The following is a 20,936-nucleotide window of genomic DNA, read 5'->3' as shown; positions in this document are numbered from 1 at the left end:
GGCATATAAGGTTTTTGTAGAAGGCGTTGTCGTAGAAACTTCAAAAAGGCTCATTCGATTGGAAATTCAAAGGGCTAATGCCCTTTTTGATAGTCAAAAGTAATTGGAGGGCAACTAACACCCCTTTCACGCCCACTATTTCCCCAAACACCTCCAATCAAAAATTTGAGATAGCCATTTTGTTCCACGCAGTTCAAAGTTCCGGAAATTATACCTTTGAGCAGGACACTCCCCTCACAGTCTTCAGGGCAAGGGTTATAAGTTATGGCCTGGGGGCATATAAGTTTTTATTGAAACTTCTGTCGTAGAAACTTGAAAAAGGGCTCATTCGATTGGAAATTCAGAGGTCTGGTGCCCTTTTTAACAGTCGAAAGTGATTTGAGGGGAACTAGCCCCCCTCTCTCGCCCACCTTTTCCCCAAACACTTCCAATCAAAATTTTGAGATATCCATTTTGTTCAACGTAGTCGAAAGTTCTGGAAATTAGGTCTTTAATTAGGAATTAGGAAAATTAGGAATTTAGGACGATAACCCCATCAGAGCCGTCAGTGCAAGGGTTGTAAGTTATGCCCTGGGGGCAAATAAAGTTTATATAGAAAGTTGTTGTAGAAAATTCAAAAGAAGCTCATTTGATTGGAAATTGAAATTGCCCTTTTTAATAGTCGAAAGGGAGTGGAGAGTAATTAACCCCCCTCTCACGCCCACCATTCCCCCAAACACATCCAATCGAAATTTTCAGATAACCATTTTGTTCAACGTAGTAAAAATATCTGAAAATTAGGTGTTTGAGGATGACAACCCGCCCGCCCTCAGGGCGAGGGTTGTAAGTTATCCCCTGGGGGCATATACGGTTCTAATTGAAAGCGTTGTCGTAGAAACTTCAAAAGGGCTCATTTGATTGAAAATTGAAACGGCTTCTCCTTTTTTATAGTTGAAAGTGATTGGAGAAAGACTAACACCCCTCTCACGCTCACCATTTTCCCAGGCACATCCAATCTAAATTTTGAGATAGTCATTTTGTTTAACGTAGTTGAAAGTTCTGGAAATTAGGTCTTAGAGGATGAGAACTACCCTCACAGTCCTTAGGGTAAGGGTTGTAAATATGCCCTGGGGGCATATAAAGTGTTTATAGCAAGTGTTGTCGTAGAAACTCAGAAAGGGCTCACTCTATTGGAAATCGAAAGGCCTAGTGCCCTTTTTAATAGTCGGAAGTGACTGGAAGGCTTGACATTTTTATAGTAAAGATCGATGTGTGTATAATGTATTATTTTTTTGTTGTTGTTGCTGTTGTTTAGACCAGGGCACTTTGTATCGAAGTAGCTGTCGTAGAAACTTCGAAAAGGGCTCATTCGATTGAAAATAGAAAGGGCTGATGCCTGTTTTAATAGTCGAAAGCGATTGGAGGGAAACTAAACCCCCTCCCACGCCCACGCTGCCATTTGACTTTATGTTTAAAAACTAAATGTTGCCATAAGACTAAATCAAAATGCACTGTGTTAATGCTAATTCCCAATTAGGCATCTCAGCAGTACCTCAAGAACCACTGAGGGTATTATGTTCAAACTTTCGGGGCTGCTTCTGCTCTTAAAATTTAACCAAATCAAAATAGCGTAAGTGTATCCAAGCAATCAAAGAAAGCAAATAGATTTTTTTGCGAATGGTATCAAGTTTTCCATTTCAGGTAAACTAGAGGAGGTATGAAACTAAATTAAACACTACTATTTGTGTCCAGATTTTTAAAAGGGTGTATCTTGTTAAAAATTGCTGAAAATTTTTCTCCAGCTTACAAATAGCAGGCCAAGCTAGAAAGTCTTAAAAAACTAAAAGATTTAAAGTGTTATTTTCTTTTTCCCTGAAAGGACTATGTCAATATAAAACGAAGAGAAATTAATTTAAATCCTTTTTTTCACAAAATAGGTTTTTTAAAGGAAAGTAAAGAACTCTATTAAACAAAAAATAAGCAAAAATAAAATTAAATAATCTACAAAGCGTGAAACTACCACAAATCAGCATCGACAAATAAATGAAACCCAAAACGAACAGAAATTACAATAAATAACCGAGTCAAACTCAAAAAGAGCAGAAATTAACATAAGTTGTGCTCAAAACCCCCTATGCCTTCCCAAGGCCAGAACATAATTTGCACTTTCCTGAAAATAATATAAATGTTTTTACTTTTACACATTGCACTTTACACATTGCACTACACATTGCACTTTACACATTACACATGCACTTTACGAATGGTGCCCAAATTGTTCTTTACCCCTATGCCTTCCCAAGGCCGATGTAATCGGGCCATGTTCCATTTATTTATCGATGCTGACTTGTGGTAGTTTCATTACTTGGTAGATTATTTGATTTTATTTTTACTCATTTTTGTTTAATGGAGTTCTTTACTTTTCTTTGAAAAAGTTATTTTGTGGAAAAAGTTTTTAAATTAATTTCTGTTCGTTTTATATTGACATAGTCTTTTCAGGAAAAAACAAAATAATACTTTAAATCTTTTCGTTTTCTTAGACTTTATAGCTTGGCCTGCTATATGTATGAGAAACATTTTCAGCAATTTTTAACAACATACATCCTTTTAAAAATCTAGACACAAATAGTACTGTTTAATTTAGTTTCATACCTCCTCTAGTTGACCTGAAATGGAAAACTTGATACCATTCGCAAAAAAATCTGTTTACTTTCTTTGATAGCTTGGATGCACTTACGCTATTTTAATTTGATTGATTTTTAAGAGCAGAAATGGCTGGGTTGAGGTTGGATGGCTGGTAGTGGAAGGGGGATTAGTTGCCCTCAAATCACTTTCGACTGTTAAAAAGGGTATCAGTCCTTTCTATTTTCAATCGAATGAGCCCTTTTCCAAGTTCCCGCGACAACTCATTCGATACGAAGTGCCCTGGTCTAAACAACAACAACAACAAAAAATAATACATTATACCCACTTCGATATTTACTATAAAAATGTCAAGCCTTCCACTCACTTTTGACTATTAAAAGGGCACTAGGCCTTTCAATTTCCAATCGAATGAGCCCTTTTGGAAACGACAACGCTTTCTATAAGCACCTTATATGCCCCCAGGGCATAAATTACAACCCTTACTCTAAGGTATGTTAGGGTGGTTGCCATCCTCCAAGACCGAATTTCTAGAACTTTCAGCTACGTTAAACAACATGGCTATCTCAAAATTTTGATTGAATAAATTTGGGGAAATGGTAGGCGTGAGAGGATTAGTTGCCCTCAAATCACTTTCGAATGTTAAAAAGGGTATCAGTCCTTTCTATTTTCAATCGAATGAGCCCTTTTCCAAGTTCCCGCGACAACTCATTCGATACGAAGTGCAATGGTCTAAACAACAACAACAACAAAAAATAATACGTTATACCCACTTCGATCTTTACTATAAAAATGTCAAGCCTTCCACTCACTTTCGACTATTAAAAGGGCACTAGGCCTTTCAATTTCCAATCGAATGAGCCCTTTTGGAAACGACAACGCTTTCTATAAACACCTTATATACCCCCAGGGCATAAATTACAACCCTTACCCTAAGGTCTGTCAGGGTGGTTGTCATCCTCCAAGACTGAATTTCCAGAACTTTCAACTACGTTAAACAACATGGCTATCTCAAAATTTTGATTGAATAAGTTTGGGGAAATGGTGGGCGTGAGAGGGGCGGGCTGTAGTCGCTCTCGAATCGCTTTCACCTATTCTACGGAAAAACTTTCAATAAAATCTTATATACCCCCACGGCATAAATTACAACCCTTTCCCTGAGAGCTGGGGGGGGGTGTCATTCTCAAAGGCCTAATTTCCAGAACTTTCTACTACGTTGAACAAAATGGGTGTCTGAAAATTTTGATTGGATGTATTTGGAGAAGCGGTGGGCATGAGAGGAGGGTTAGTTACCCTCCAATCACTTTTGACTATTACAAAGGGCACTAGCCCTCTCAATTTCGAATTGAATGAGCCCCTTTTGAAGTTTTACGACAACTCTATCTATAAAAACCTTATATGCCCCCAGGGCAGAACTTGCAACCTTTGCTCTTGAAGTTCTGGGGGGTTTGTCATCCTTAAATGCATAATTTCCAGAACTTTCAACTACGTTGAAAAAATGGCTGTCTCTAAACTTTGATTGAATGTTTTTTGGCGAAATGGTGGGCGTAAGAGGGGGGTTAATTACTCCCCACTCACTTTTGAATATTAAAAAGGGCAATTTCAATTTCCAGTCAAATGAGCCCTTTTTGAAATTTCTATAACAACTTTCTATATACACTTTATATGTCCCCTGGGCATAACTTACAACCGTTGCACTGAGGGCTCTGAGGGGATTACCATCCTAAAAGACCTAATTTCAAGAACTTTCAACTACGTTGAAGAAAATGGATATCTAAAAATTTTGATTGGATGTGTTTGGGAAAATGGTGGGTGTGAAAGGGGAGTTAGACGCTGTCCAATCTCTTTCAACTATTAAAAAAGGCACTAGTCCTTTCAATTTCCAATTCAATGACCCCTTTTGACTACGTTGAATAAAATGGCTATCTCAAAATTTTGATTAGATGTGTTTGGGGAAAAAGTGGGCGTGAGAGGCAGGTTAGTTGCCCTCTAATCACCTTCGACTATTCAAAAGGGCACTAGCCCTTTGAATTTCCAATCGAATGAGCCTTTTTTAAAGTTTCTATGACAACGCCTTCTATAAAAATCCTTATATGCCCCCAGAGCATAACTTACAACCCTTGCCCAAAGGGCTGTGGGGGACTGTCCTCAAAACATAATTTCTCTCTATAAATCAACTACGCTGAACAAAATGGCTATCTAAAAATTTTGATTGGATGGGTTTTGGGAACTGATGGGAGTCGACGGGGCGATAGTTGCTTTCTAATCATTTTCGACTATTAGAAAAGAAAAAAGCCTCTCAATTTTTCAATTGAATGAGCCCTTTTCGAAGTTTCTACGGAAAGTGCTCATTCTCGAAAACTTCTTCGATACGAAGGGCCCTGCTCTAAAGGAAGAAATTAATAAATAATACATTGTGCCAACATTGTTCTTATATGCCCCTAGGGCATAACTTAAAACCCTTGCCCTGAGGGTTGTGGGGGAGTGTCCTCCTCTTTACTTAGTCCCCGTTTCTTGTCTTGTTGTCGAGTGTCCCCGTTCTTTACTTAGGCAGCGCGATCGTGCTGCCTATGATTTACACAACAAGTTTTTATATAAACCTTATATGCCCCCAGGGCATAACTTACAACCGTAGTACTGAGGGCTCTGAGGGGGTTATCATCCTAAAAGACCTAATTTCCAAAACGTACAACTACACTGAACAAAATTAATATCTCAAAATTTTGATTGGATATGTTTCGGAAAATGGTGGGCGTGAGAGGGGCGTTAGTCGCTATCCAATCATTTTCAACTATTAAAAAGGCACTAGCCCTTCTAATTTCCAATTGAATGAGCCCTTTTTAAGTTTCTACGACAACGCTTTCAATAAAAACTTTATATACCCCAGGGCATACTTACAACCATTGCACTGAGGGCTCTGAGGGGGTTATCATCCTAAAAGACCTAATTTCCAGAACTTTGAACTACGTTGAACAAAATGGATATCTCAAAATTTTAATTCGATATAATTGGGAAAATGGTGGGCGTGAGAGGGGCGTTACTCGCTATCCAATCACTTTCAACTATTAAAAAAGGCACTAGCCCTTTCAATTTCCAATTGAATGAGCCCTTTTGAAGTTTCTAAGACAACACTATCAATAAAAACTTTATATGCCTCCAGGGCATAACTTACAACCCCTGCCCTGAGGGCTGTGGGGGGAGGGGTTGTCATCCTTAAGGACCTAATTTCCAAAACTTTCAACTACGTTGAATAAAATGGCTATCTAAAAATTTGGATAGGATGTGTTTGGGGAAAAGTTGGGTGTGAGAGGGGGGTTTGGTGCCCTCAAGTCACTTTCGACTATTAAAAGGGGTACTAGCCCTTTGAATATCAAATCGAATGAGCCCTTTTTCAAGTTTCTACGACAAAGATTTCAATAAAAAACCTTATATGGCCCCAGGGTATAACTTATAATCCTTGCCCTGAGGGTTGTGGGGGAGGGTTCTCAAAATATATTTTCTATCCGGAAATCAACTACGCTGAACAAAATGGCTACCTCAAAATTTTTATTGGATGTGTTTGGGGGAATGATGGGCGTGGGAAGTGGGCTAGTTGCCTTCCAATCACTTTCGACAATTAAAAAGGGCACTAGCCCTTTGAATTTCCAATCGAATGAGCTCATTCGATTGGAAATTGAAATGACTAGTGCCCTTTTTAATAGTCAAAAGTGGTTGGAAAGCAACTAACACCCCTTCCACCTCCACAATTTCCCCAAACACATCCAATAAAGATTTTCAGACAGCCATTTTGTTCCATGCAGTTCAAAGTTCAGGAAATTACACCTTTGAGCAAGACACTCCCCCCACAGTCTTGAGGACCAGGGTTATAAGTTATGCCCTGGGGGCATATAAGGTTTTTATTGAAATCTTTGTCGTAGAAACTTGAAAAAGGGCTCATTTGATTGGAAATTCAATGGGATAATGCCCTTTTTAATAGTCGAAAGTGATTTGAAGGCAACTACCCCCCCCCCCCATCTCACGCCCATCTTTTCTCCAAACACATCCAATCAATATTTTAGATAGCCATTTTATTCAACGTAGTTGAAAGTTTTGGATAATAGGTCTTTAAGGATGACAACTCCTCCCCCTCCCCCTTCCCACAGTCCTCAGGGCAAGGGTTGTAAGTTATGCCCTGGGGGCGTATAAGGTTTTTATTGAAAGCGTAGAAACTTCAAAAGGGCTCATTCAATTGGAAATTGAAAGGGCTAGTGCCTTTTGTAATTGTTGAAAGTGATTGGAGAGCCATTAACGCCCCTCTCAAGCCCACCTTTTTCCCAAACACATCCAATCAAAATTTTGAGATATACATTTTGTTCAACGTAGATGAAAGTTCTTGAAATTAGGTCTTTTAGGATGCTAACTCCCTCAGAGCCCTCAGTGCAAGGGTTGTAAGTTATGTGCTGGGGGAATATAAAGTTTATATAAAAAGTTGTTATAGAAATTTCAAAAAGGGCTCATTTGATTGGAAATTGAAATTGCCCTTTTTAATAGTCGATAGTGAGTGGAGAGTAATTATCCCCCCCCCTCTTACGCCCTCCATTGCCCCAAAAACATTCAATCAAAGTTTAGAGATAGTCATTTTGTTCAACGTAGTTCAAAGTTCTGGAAATTATGTATTTAAGGATGACAAACCCCAAGAGCCCCAAGGGCAAAGGTTCTAAGTTCTGCTCTGAGGGCATATAAGATTTTTATAGATAGAGTTGTCTTAAAACTTCAAAAGGGGCTCATTCAATTTGAAATTGAGAGGGCTAATGCACTTTTTAATAGTCGAAAGTGTTTGGAGGGTAACTAACCCCCCTCTTACACCCACCATTCCTCCAAACACATCCAATCAAAATTTTCAGATAGCCATTTTGTTCAACGTAGTAGAAAGCTCTGGAAATTAGGTATTTGAGAATGACACCCCCCCTCAGCACTCAGGGCAAGGGTTGTAAGTTATGCCCTTGGGGCATATAAGGTTTTTATTGAAAGTTTAGTCGTCGAAACTTGAAAAGGGCTCATTTGATTGGAAGCTGAAAGGGCGATGGCCATTTTTAATAGGCGAAAGTGATTGGAGAGCGACTACCGCCTCTCTCACGCCCACCATTTCCCCAAACACATCCAATCAAAATTTTGAGATAGCCATGTTGTTTAACGTAGTTGAAAGTTCTGGAAATTCGGTCATAGAGGATGACAACCACCCTAACGGCCCTTAGAGTAAGGGTTGTAATTTATGCCCTGTGGGCATATAAGGTGTTTATAGAAAGCATTGTCGCTTCCAAAAGGGCTCATTCGATTGGAAATCGAAAGGCCTAGTGCCCTTTTTAATAGTCGAAAGTGATTGGAAGGCTTGAGATTTTCATAGTAAAGATCGAAGTGGGTGTAATGGATTATTTGTTGTTGTTGTTTAGACCAGGGCACTTCGTATCGAAGGAGTTGTCGTCAGAAATTCGAAAAGGGTACATTCGATTGAAAATAGAAAGGGCTGGTGCCCTTTTTAATAGTCGAAAGTGATTTGAGGGCGACTAATCCCCCTTCCACAACCCCCCTCCCACGTTATCCCTCCCACCCAAACCCTCCCAATTATGCTCTTAAAATTTAACCAAATAAAAAAAACGTAAGTGTATCCGAGCTATCAAAGAAAGTAAACAGATTTTTTTTTGCGAATGGTATCAAGTTTTCCATTTCAGGTTAACTATAGGAGGTATGAAACTAAATTAAATAGTACTATTTGTATCTAGATTTTTAAACGAGTCTATGCTGTTAAAAATTGCTGAAAATTCTTCTCCAGCATAGAAATAGCAGGCTAAACTATAAAGTCTTAAAAAATGAAAATATTCAAAGCATTATTTTCTTTTTCCCTGAAAAGACTATGTCAGTATAAAACAAACAGAAATTAATTTAAAAAACTTTTTCCGCAAAACAAGTTTTTCAAAGAAAAGTAAAGAACTCCATTAAGCAAAAAATAAGCAAAAACAAAATTAAATAATCTACCAAGCGTGAAACTACCACAAATCAGCATCAATAAAAAAACGAAACCCAAAACGAACAGAAATTACAATAATTAACCGAGTCAAACTCAAAACGAGCAGAAATTAACATAAGTTGGGTGCAAACCCCTATTCCTTCCCAAGGCTAGAACAAAATTTGCACTTTACTGAAAAAATACAAACGAATGTGCATTGTCAGTTTAATATACATATACTGATATTTAGTAATCGAAATGTTAATATTATTTGATTTATTATAGCTATAAAAGTAAAAACATTGATGTTTCTTCAGTAAAGTGCAAATTTTGTTCTGGCCTTGGGAAGACATAGGGGTTTTGCGCCCAACTTATGTTAAATGGCGGAATGGGGAAATGATATGCTTTGGGGGGGGGGTCTAGTTGCCCTCCAATCACTTTTGACTATTAAAAAGGGCACTAGCCCTTTGAATTTCCAATCGAATAAGTTTCTTTTGAAGTTTCTACGACAACGCATTCTTTAAAAACCTGCCCCCAGGGCATAACATAAAACCATTGCCTTGAGGGCTGTGGGCGAGTTTCCTCCTCAAAAACATATTTTCTATCTGGTTATTAACTACGCTGAACAAAATGGCTATCTCAAAATTTGATTGGATGTGTATGGGAAAATGATGGGCGTGGAGGGGGGGGGGTTAGTTGCCCTCCAATCACTTTCGACTATTAAAAAGGGCACTAGCCTTTTGAATTTCAACTCGAAAGAGCCTTTTTTGAAGTTTCTACGACAAAGCCTTCTATAAAAACATTATATGCCCCCAGGGCATAACTTAAAACCCTTGCCCTGAGGGTTGTGGGGGAGTGTCCTCCTCAAAAATGTATTTTCTATCTGGAAATAAACTACGCTGAACAAAATGGCTATCTAAAAATTAACATATTGACTTATTAACTTATGTTAATATGCTATATCACTTTCTTTCATGTTTCCTATCCTTGGGATATAGGTTTATGAAACTCCTAATAAGTAGGTTTCGAAGTGTCTGAATCTGTCAGTGAAAATATAGATACGATAGAAGTTTTTTAACATTGTAATATTCCAAGTTGCAGTTTCCATATTCTTTAAATAATTGAAAGTAGAGGTCCTAGGAGCAGCAACGGACGGGGACTAATACATCTTCTCAAGCCTAAGCGAATCACTTAAGTTGGCTTAAGGTTGAGCTGGCTGGAAGGGTTCTCTTATACGCTGATTCTGATGGTGTGATTTTCAGTACGATTCCTTGACTTCTTACGGGGAATTCCCCTTTTTGAAAATTGGATACAAACAGCAAATTCTTCTGATGCACCTATTCTTATCAAAATTTTATATCTTTATGGTTTCGGTTACTATTCGGCCGAATCGCTCCTCACCGTGTCACCACGCCGAGTTTGTTACCACAAAGTGTTTGAAGAAGCAATTAAAATGCATCTAGAAAGAAACTTGTTACAGCATCAAGTATTGATAAATCCTTAATAAAACAGCTAAGGTAAACGCGCCATACGGGTCAACCACAAGTTCAATTCAGATGCTGCCCTATCTTTATTGGTTGTCGCTTTCTGTGCATATTGGCATAGCTGTTACCTTATGCACCATCCTGGGATGAAGTACATAAGTCTAAGTAAGTAAGCAGGCATCTTGAGGTCTAATCCTTAGACCACAAGATGTCTAAGAGATAACTTAGACTCTAAGGTATCTATTAGGTATATTACGATTACGTGTTGTGTCGAAAGAATTTATATTTGCTGCAATGGTTAATCCCTCATACAGCTGTTATTCCTATTTGGTCCCAATTTAGTAAGTAAATTTTTTAGCTACTTGAATGAATAAGCCTTTTACTCGTTTAAGCACCGACTATATCAAAGTAAGAAAAAAGCTAAGTTTGTATAAATTATACTATTTTCCCGATTTTAAAAAGATATTTTATGTTTTACTGTCTATTAAATGTTACACTTGATAGGAACGGTAAAATCACAATTCCGAAAGTAAACTCTAGTCTTGATTAAAACCTATACTACAATCAGATCAGCCGATTTCGTATTATCTCCGTGCAACAGTTCCTTTTTTAGATTACGATCCCGCTTTCACTCTTTGTATTGATTTCTACTAGTGTTTCCTGGATGATCATAATACACCACTGATTTTATTATTATTTTTTTCTCTTCTGTTTAGCATAAGACGCTCAAAGCGTTCATAATAAGGCTGGATAAATATCGACCCTGGTCAGGAAAACTGAAACTATCTCTCTCCAAAAATAAGGAAAATAAAATTCTCAAGCCAGAATAAGAAGAAACTGCTTTAAAGATGATTAAATGTAAAAAAAAAGAATTCCTGAGATTCTGTTTAAAAAAGTAAAGAACGATATAAAAATCTATAACAAGGAGAGATAAAATCAGAAAACAAGCTAAATTAAAACGAGAAGAATATACCATGAATGAACACATGAATAAGACGGCATAAATTAAATAAATAATCAAGTCAATGAAACTTATGTTCTACATAGACAAATATTGCAGATTCAAACTGTGATTTTTATTTCCTCAGTTCGAATTATACTTCACATAAAAAAAAAAAAAATGTATGATAGAGAAGTGATTAGTTTAAGATAATTAAAGTTAAAAAGAACAAGTTTCTTCAACTGTTAGTAAGGACTAACATTAAAACTTCAAACTAACACAAATTACTACGTGTATGAAGGGGGTTGCCCCCTCCTCAGCACTTTGGTCTTCACACTGAAGTTTTTAGTACTCTAAAAATTTTGTGTACTGTTCTAATTAAATGAATATTGTGATTAAGGAGCCGTTATTAAGGAATTGAGACAAAATTCAAACTTTAAGGTAAAGAGCGAGCTGTTAAAGTGGGGGCAACCCCTTCATATACGCAACAATTATATATTCATTTTAAGTTTCAATGTCGCTCCTTGCTTTCAGTTGAAAAAAAACTTATTTTTTAAAATTTAGTTTCTAATGTTTTTTAAGTCATGCTGAGAAATCCTTCTCCACCTCCAAGGAAAAGCTCCCCCCCCCATCCCACGGAAAGATCCTCTAGACAATTCAATCCTGGTGAAAATATACCGTGAACAATTAACCCTGACATCTCCACTAGTAAAATAGAGTCGGCAAAGAAAATGTAAGACAAATAAAAAGAATTTCGTATAGGAATTCTGGCAGATTTCCCCAGTTTAAAATTTCCCATGAAAATTTCACCCCCCCCCCCTGAAAATTTCCCTCGACATGAAAAGTTTTCCCCGTGGAAAATCCCACGGCAGAAAACTCACTACACCTGAGTCCACCCAAAAACTGTATACAAACTTCCGAATAACAAATACTATACGTAAACAATAGATAAATTTTAAAACTTTGAAAATATCCCCAGGGGCTGCGGGGGATCAAATTATCTCTAAAGGTATAGTTTTTGAACGGCTAGTTGTCCTCCAATCTTTTTGGTCACTTAAAAAGGGCACTAGGACTGTTAATCTCCGTCCGAATGAGCCCTTTCTCGATATTGTAGGACTATTGGTTCAATGAGATCAACCCTGTGAAAAAAAAACAAAAAAAAACAAAAAAAAAAACAAAAACGGACAAACAGATAAACACGTATCCGTGATCTTCCTTCTGGCAAAAAAATACAAAATTCCACATTTTTGCAAATGGGAGCTTGAAACTTCTACAATGGGATTTCCGGAAACGCTAAACCTTATGGTGTGCTTTTCATTGGCTTATGATCAAGATTTATTGGCTTTTAGGTGACATTTCCCCCATTTTTCGAGAATCAGGTTAATTTTCTCAGGATTGAAGCTTTTGATGGGTAACACAAAACCTAATGAATCTTATTTAGCTGGAAGCATAAAAATTCAATTCCATTCACGTAACATTTAATCTCAAATTTCCGTTTTTTAAGAGTTTTAGTCACTATTGAGCCGTGGCGTTCCTTACATACGGTATCGTTACAATTAACTGTTTGATGCATAAAACAAAACAATCAAAAACTTCAGTAAAGTACTGTTTGAAAAGTACTGTTTGATGCATAGTTACAAATCTTTACGGGATATGTCAGGGGATCTTCATTTTGAGTGTTAGGGTAAGAATTCATGCCCATAGAACTGGGTTTGAAAGCATAATTTTTCAAATTATAAATATAGAAAATTAAAAATCAATGCCAAATTTAACTGATACAAGACAAGAAAAAAAAATATTTACGTCGAGGAAACCTCTGTGGGATGCAAGGTGGGGAGCAATCTTGCTCTGTCACGTCTTCTAGATTCATTATGAAAACATATGTCTCGCCACTTTCGTTTTTCACTGGTACTATCACAAGGTTGCACAAAAATTTTGAACCTGAAAATATAAAGAACAATTTAAAGAATCATGTTTGACAAGCCTTCGCAAGTTATTAGTACGCATCTTTTTCTGCTTCTTTTTTTTGAAGTTTCTGATAACTGTGAACAGGAAAAATGAAGTAGCTAGTAGATGTTTCATTCTTCAAAACACAGGGACGAGTCTTCCTTAACCAAAAAATATTTAGCTAATTCATACCCAAAAACAATTTTTATGCCGTTTGAAGCAATAAATAGAAGGCATAAACCTCTCAATGGAAAACGGACAATTCGTGTAAATTATGGCCTATGCCCTTAGAACTGCGTGGTATTTGTAATCCCGGGGCATATTCATTTGTACATTCTAAGCAAATTGGCTATCTTAACATTTTGATCTGACACTTTGGACGGCTGCGGGGTTCACGAGAGCAAAAGGGTCTTTTGAAGGGTCTCTGGCTTCTAATCAAATTTCGTCCCTAAAAAAAGAACTACAAGTTTCGATATACTATTGAACGAATCCTATCTCCGTTTTTCAAAATCCTCAAAACACACAAACTAATTCAGGATGTGAGCTGTGTGGAGTAACAGCTATCGCGATTGATCTGATTTACATTTCAGCTTGAATAGATCTCTGTTTGTATGCGTTCAAAATCTTTAGACCAGTGTGAGTTATCGGAACCCTTTGGTCCCAGTTTTGTAGAATACTATCAGGCTCCTAGACCTACAGGTCAAAATGTCTAAATGTGGATTTATCTCCATCAGGAGTACTGGATAAGAATATTATCGTCATCAGTGATGAGTACTTAAGTAGACATGACGCAACGCGACATACTGCTGTGTACATTGCGCCAGATGTATTTCCATGGTAGAAGTACCTTGCGTGGCGCGATGAGGCGTAGAATTCTAGAGGTGCACCATAAGTGGTGGAAGTAGCAAAACAAAATAGAACTTTTCAGGGCGCGGTAGAATGCACCACACGAGGGGAAAGGTGTGATGCTCTAGGATGTAGACGATGCATCAGAAAGCGGGCAACTCCCCTCATTCGGATATTTTTTTCAAAAGAAAAACAAGAGGAACCTAGAATAACATGAAACTTTTATAATTTACTGCCAACAATAAATACAGACTGTTTATGCAATACATTCTAACAAATCACACAAACTATTGCTTCGCACCTTATAATCCTGAGACATGCCTGCTTCTTTCAGATGTTACTTCAACGCTTCGAAAAAATTGGTTCAGGATCTTTCCAAAACCACCGTAATCCCTTCTGTGCAACACAATCCCTTTTCTTATATTTATATTGCAGGAGCAGCGCTGTGGTTTTGTCGTGCTATTTTTTTCTGAGTTGGTCGACTTCAGATATCGCTGGAAACGGAAAAGGTCTAACCACGATTTCTACGGAAAGTATCGACCTCGGGTCGGATTGATGAATATGACATTACATTTTAAAAGTATAAGTAAGCTCTCACCTGGTGCCAAAAAGGATGGTTTTTGCTAGTAATTGAGCCAATGCCTATAATACATTGGTTATAGCAGAGTTTCGTAGTGTATGGCTGAGAGGACTATCTGAAGCTAAGCACCTAAGATTTTATTCCATTGAGCCAAGTTTCTGCTTTCGACTGGAAAGCTTCCTTATAGAATTTAAGCAGGCAGGCACTAGTTTCAGATAGAAATTTGACTAAAATCTTAAAGTGCTTAGGAGGTGTGACGGTTATCTTGCCAAATTGCTAAAGAAATTGGGAGTTTTTCCTTTGCTTCTTCTTTCTAAACAGTGTAAATAGTTGAACCACGGCAATATAATCTACTTTTGAACCAAGAAAGATTTTTATTCCAATTTTATCAATAGTCTTGGGGCATATAAGGTTTTTATGGAATGGTTGGCAGTATAAACTTCAGATGGGACTCCTTTGAATTAAAATTAATTAAAAAAAAACTTATTTCCACAAAATACGTTTTTAAAGAAAAGTAAAGAACTCCATTAAACCAAAAATGAGCAAAAATAAATCAAGTAATCTACCAAGCGTGAAACTACCACAAATAAGAATCGATAAATAAATGAAACCCAAAACGAACAGAAATTACAATAAATAACTGAGTCAAACTCAAAACGAGCAGAAATTAACATGAGTAGAGCTTAAAACCCCTATTCCTTACCAAGGCCAAAAAATAATGTGCACTTTACTGAAAAAAATATAAATGTTTTTACTTTTATAACTTAAACAAATCAAATAATATTAACATTTTGATTAATAAATATCAGTATATGTATATTAAACTGACAATCCACATTCATATGTATTTTTTTTTTCTAAGTAAATTGCAAATTAGGTTCTGGCCTCGGGAAGGCATAGGGGTTTTGATCCCTAGAAAAAATTTCAGCAATTTTTAACAACCTACACCCTTTTAAAAATCTGGACACAAATAGTAGTGTTTATTGTTTCATACCTCCTCTAGTTGACCTGAAATAGAAAACTTGGGATACTGTGGTTCTTGGGATACTGCTGAGATGCCATATTGGGAATTAGCATTAACACAGTGCACTTTGATTTAATCTTAAGGCAAAATTTAGTTTTTAAACATAATGGGCAAATGGGAGAGTGGGCGTGGGAGGGGGATTAGTTGCCCTCCAATCACTTTCAACTATTAAAAAGGACACTAGCCCTTTCTATTTTCAATTGAATGAGCCCTTTTCGAAGTTTCTATAACAATTCCTTCTACACAAAGTTCCCTGGTCTGAAAAAAAGAAAATAATAATATATTGTACCCATATCACTCTATACTATAAAAATGTCAAGCCTTCCAATCACTTTCGACTATTGAAAAGGGCACTAGCCCTTTCAATTTCCAATCGAATGAGCCCTTTTTGAGTTTCTACGACAACGCTTTCTATAAACACTTTATATGCCCCCAGTTCATTAATTACAACCCTTGCCCTGAGGGCTGTGAGGGGGTTGTCATCCTCAAATACTTAATTTCCAGAACTTTCAACTACGTTGAACAAAATTGTTATCTCAAAACTTTGATTGGATGTGTTTGGGAAAATGTTGGGCGTGAGAGGAGCGTTAGTTGCTCTCCAATCACTTTCAACTATTAAAAAAGGCAGTAGCCCTTTCAATTTCCAATCGAATGGGCCCTTTTGGAGTTTCTACGACAACGCTTTCTATAAAAACCTTATATGTCCCCAGGGCATAACTTACAACCCTTGCCCTGAGGGCGCAGGAGGGGGGGTGGTTGTCATTCTCAAACACCTAATTTCGATAACTTTCAACAACGTTGAACAAAATTGCTATCTCAAAATTTTGATTGGATTTGTTTAGGGAAACAGTGGGCGTGAGAGAGGGGTTACTTGCCCTCCTATCACTTTCGACAATTAAAAAGGGCTCTAGCCCTTTCAATTTCCAATCGAATGAGCCCTTTTTGAAGTTTCTACGACAAAGCTTTCTATAAAAAAAAAACTTATATGCCTCCAGGGCATAACTTACAATCCTTGCCTTAAGGGTTTTGGGGAGAGTTTCATCCTCAAAAACATAATTTCCGGATGTTTGAACTTCGTCGAGCAAAATCGCTATCTCAAAATTTTGATGGGATGTGTTTGGGGAATGGTGGGTGTGAAAGGGGTGTTAGTTATCCTCCAATCACTTTTGATAATTGAAAAGGGCACAAGCCCTTCTAATTTCCAATCGAATGAGCCTTTTTTGAAGTTTCTGCAACATCGCTATCTATAAAAACCTTATATACCCCCAGGGCATAACTTACAAACCTTGCGAGGGTTCTTAGGAGGTTATTATCCTCAAAGACCTAATTTCTAAAACTTTTAACTACGTTGAACAAAATGGCTATCCAAACATTTTTATTGGATGTGTATGGGGAAAAGGCTGGCGTGAGCCGGGGCAGTTTCCCTCCAATCACTTTCAACTATTAAAAAGGGCACTAGCCCTTTGAATTTCCAATCAAATGAGTCCTTTTTCAAGTTTCTACGATAAACCTTCCAATAAAAACCTTATATGCCCCAAGGGCATAACTTATAACCCTTACCCTGAGGGCTGTGGGGGGAGTGTCATCCTCAAAGATATAATTTACGGACCTTTCAGCTACTTTGAACAAAACGGCTAGTGTGTTTGGATAAATTGTGGGTAGGAAGGGGTGTTAGTTGCCTTCCAATCAATTTCGATCATTAAAAAGGGCACTCGTCATTTCAATTCCAATCAAATTAGCATTTTTTGAAGTTTCTATGACAACACTTTCTATAAAAACCTTATATGCCCCCAGGGCATACCTTACAACCCTTGCCCTGAGGGCTGTGGGGGGGGGGTACCATCCTCAAAGACATAATTTCCAGATCTTTCAACTACTTTGAACAAAATGGCTATCTCAAAATTTTGATTGGATGTGTTTGGGGAAAAGGTGGGCGTGAGAGGGGGGTTAGTTGCCCTCCAGTCACTTTCGACAATAAAAAAGGGCAATAGCCCTTTGAATTTCCAATCGAATGAGCTCTTTTTTAAGGTTCTACGACAAAGCTTTCTATAAAAACCTTATATATCCCCAGGGCATAACTTAAAACCCTTGCCCTGAGGGCTGTGGGGGAAATGTCATAACATAATTTCTATCTGGAAATCAACTACGCTGAAAAAGACTATGTCAATATAAAACAAACAGAAATTAACGAAATTTTTTTTTTCTCCATTAAACCAAAAGTGAGCAAAAATAGAATCAATTGATCTACCAAGCGTAAAACTACACCATATCAGCCTCAATAAATAAATGAAACCCAAAACGAACAGAAATTACAATAAGTAACCGAGTCAAACTCAAAAAGAGCAGAAATTAACGTGAGTAGGGCTCAAAGCCCCTATGCCTTCTCAAGGCCAGAAGATGAAAAACAAATTCTAATGAATGCGCAGTGTCAGTTTAATTTGCATATGCTTATATAAATCTTAGTCATTTTCGGTTTATTAAAGTGATAAAAGTGAAAACATTTTTTTTTCATTAAAGTACCAATTATGTTCTGGCCTTGAGAAGGCATAGGGGCTGTGAGCCCTACTCATGTTAATATCTTCTCTTTTTGAATTTGACTCGGTTATTTATTGTAATTTCTGTTTGTTTTTGGTTTCATTTATTTATTAATGCTAATATGTGGTAGCTTTACGCTTGTTAGATCATTTGATTCTATTTTTGTTCATTTTTGGTTTAATGGAGTTGTTTACTTTTCTTTGACAACCTTATTTTCTGGAAAAGATTTTTAGTTAATCGTATTGAGTACAATAATTTTGGTAGAGGTTCTGCTTGGGTGTGTGAAGGGACCTAGGAAAGGTTATGCATAATTATAATTTAAAATAGAATAGAAAAAGAAAAAAATCACGCTTTCTTATTCTACTACTACTTCTACTACTAAAAACTCACATAAGTCTCGCATAAACGAAGCTCTGTTTTGTTGCCTTTAATCAAAGTTAAGTTAATGTTTTTTAAGAAAATAATCTAAGTTTTTAAGGAATAATTTTTTGTTAGTAAAATCTTCTGATGTATCTTAACAACAGAAATTATTTTTTCTAGAGATGTGTGTACCATTATTTCACCAGATGCGAATTAAATTTTTCTCTATGTCTCATCAAAACTTGTTTTCATCAAGACAACATACAATTCTTACAGACATCAACTAAGAAACAAGGATCTTGGTGTTGGAGAATGGGGTGTAACTGACTCTTCGGGGTTCAGGTATCTTTTGGTACTGAGCATCCTCTTAAACACCACATATTCAAACCATATACATACCATCTGGTTCTGACACCTTGTGGTTAAAAAGAGGAACAGGCTCCCTGCGCCTACTTGTCTAATAAAATCAGGCGATGAAGTATATGTGCTTTAGAGTCCAATGGCCTACTTCGGTTATTGAGTAAATACAAATTTACAGTCTGTGCATGATTCCACCGCAGTAGACAGAATATACAGTATCGACAAAGGCTATACTCTCCATTAAAAATATGTGACATAGATTTAAAACCACACAAGATTCATACTTTGACAGATCATGATAAGCCTATGGAAAAACCTGTTTTTTTCCCATTGAATGCCAGGTAGCAACTGAACTAAGGTTCTGACGTATATGCCCAGGGTCGATAGGCGTAGTATTAAATGCGTGTCATGTTCGCTACAGTGTACAGCACTGTAGTGTAGAACTGTAGCGTCTTCTTTTTTCAAACATGATACACATTTGATACCGCGCGTATCGTTCCTGGCAATATACGTCACAGCCTTTGTTTAGTTGCTAGTGGTCGGACAAAAAAAAAATGATAGGTTTTTCCATAGGGTTCTCGTGATGTGTACATCGGAATCGCGCGTGCGCGAAGGCGAAGTATGAACCTTCTGTGGTTTTAAATGTGTTTCACTTTTTTTTAACGGAGAGTATAGCCTTTGTCGATATTGTATTATCTCTCTACTGTGGTGTACAGTGGATTCCACTTTAAACATGGTGTATCATGCCTATCTGGCGGCTAAAAAATTGGTAGTGTAATGAGGGAAAGAGTATTGAATTTGAATCAGTTGTAGGACCAGTATTGTGCCTCCAACACACAGAATGAAAATTATTGTGCGTTTCCAATTAAATCGGGTGCTACCTACCTAATCTTATGTTGAAAAACTTTACAGTGGGAGGGGGAAGAGGACAGTTTGGACTCGGTTCGTTTTTGTACCAGGTTAGGACATGTTTCGTTTTTGCAACAAGAAGAGGACTTAGTTCTTAAGGTCTAATTAAATTAGCGTCGAGCTAAATTAAATTATGCTTTTTGGATTTTGCTCGTCCATCAATAGGGTAAGAACTTCGTTAGTCTTTTCGCCGTTTCAAAGCTTGACTCTCTTCTGGAACGAATTAAGTACTGGATCGTTTCTGCATTGAGTCAAAACTTAGCTTGTCTTGACATCAAATCATGACTTAGCTCAAACTTGCAATAAATTCAGACTCTGTTCGTTTTTGAAATAAGTTACGACTTGGGAGATTTTTTTACTTTTATTTTTTTTTTTTTTACTGGGCCAGTCTACAATTTCAACTTGGCTCGTTTTTGCATTGCGTCATAATATAATCCGTCATTCCATCAGGTCACGAAAACTCAACAACCCAGAGTTCAATCTTCGTTAGAGCTAGCTAAGATTTCAATCAAATTTGGGTCAATATCTACGAAATCATATTATTGAGTTAGGAATAAAGTGTATATACCATTCGATGCCTTTTTTTATGATGATTAAGAATATAATAAGCATGTCTATCGGAAATTAATTTCAGCCCCCCCCCCTAAATCGGCTATACCTAACCTAACCCTGAATGGGCCTATATAGGGGGGGGGGGCTGAAACTCATTTCCGATAGAAATGCTTATTATATTCGTAATCAGCATAAAAAAAGGCATCGATTCGTAATCAGCATAAAAAAAGGCATCGAATGGTGTATTCACTTTTGTCCTAACTCAATAATATGATTTCGTAGATATTGACCCAAATTTGCGTCTTACTCATGACTTCTTTTGTGCAGGTAGTCAAAGCAGTATTTAAGCTTTGTTGGTGTCCTGTCATGTATGATTCATTTCAAATCATACTATTATATTAAATCGTATTGTCCTATGCGCAAATAAATCTTATTTTTTGACGTTTGTTTATTGACCCTGCTGGCTTAGAAGGTGTTTGCTCATGCTAAAACTAAATTAACATCACCGAGTGATTTATGTTGGAAAGTGTTTGAGAGTCATGAGGCTAGACCAACAGAATACAAAAAACTTACTATTGCGTGTTACAAGCACCAATTGAAATTCAAAAAAAGATATGAGCAATATTTTCGGGGATCCATAGCAGCTGATATTCGACAGTGTGTCAATGATTTTTTACCTCTAAAAATACAGCTTGTTGTTGATCCAAAAGTAAGATAGGGGGTGCATTACATTTGTTCTAGTGTAAAGACTAGTTAAGTGATTTGATGTGTCCCTACTCGAAGGGGCTTGCTTT

At 37.1% G+C, this 20,936-nt stretch overlaps 1 protein-coding gene across 1 annotated transcript in view; it reads right to left on the bottom strand.

Annotated features, from left to right (window-relative positions):
- The window catches only part of LOC148956495 (uncharacterized), a 111,952-nt gene extending 91,442 nt beyond the window's left edge, over nucleotides 1–20,510 (bottom strand). The window contains exons 1-2 of the mRNA XM_089091044.1: nucleotides 20,450–20,510; nucleotides 12,833–12,970 (exon numbers count right to left, since the gene is read on the bottom strand). Coding sequence (XP_088947170.1) covers nucleotides 12,833–12,970; nucleotides 20,450–20,510 — 199 coding nt within the window. The remainder of the gene's footprint in view (nucleotides 1–12,832; nucleotides 12,971–20,449) is intronic.
- Between the last annotated feature and the right edge of the window lie 426 nt (nucleotides 20,511–20,936).

The sequence above is a fragment of the Artemia sp. Qi Xiang Cuo genome, chromosome 1, assembly GCF_049724085.1.
Source record: "Artemia sp. Qi Xiang Cuo chromosome 1, ASM4972408v1, whole genome shotgun sequence".
Taxonomy (NCBI): Eukaryota; Metazoa; Arthropoda; class Branchiopoda; order Anostraca; family Artemiidae; genus Artemia; species Artemia sp. Qi Xiang Cuo.
Note: the sequence above shows the minus strand (reverse complement) of the source record. Positions and strands in the feature narration are given on the sequence as shown.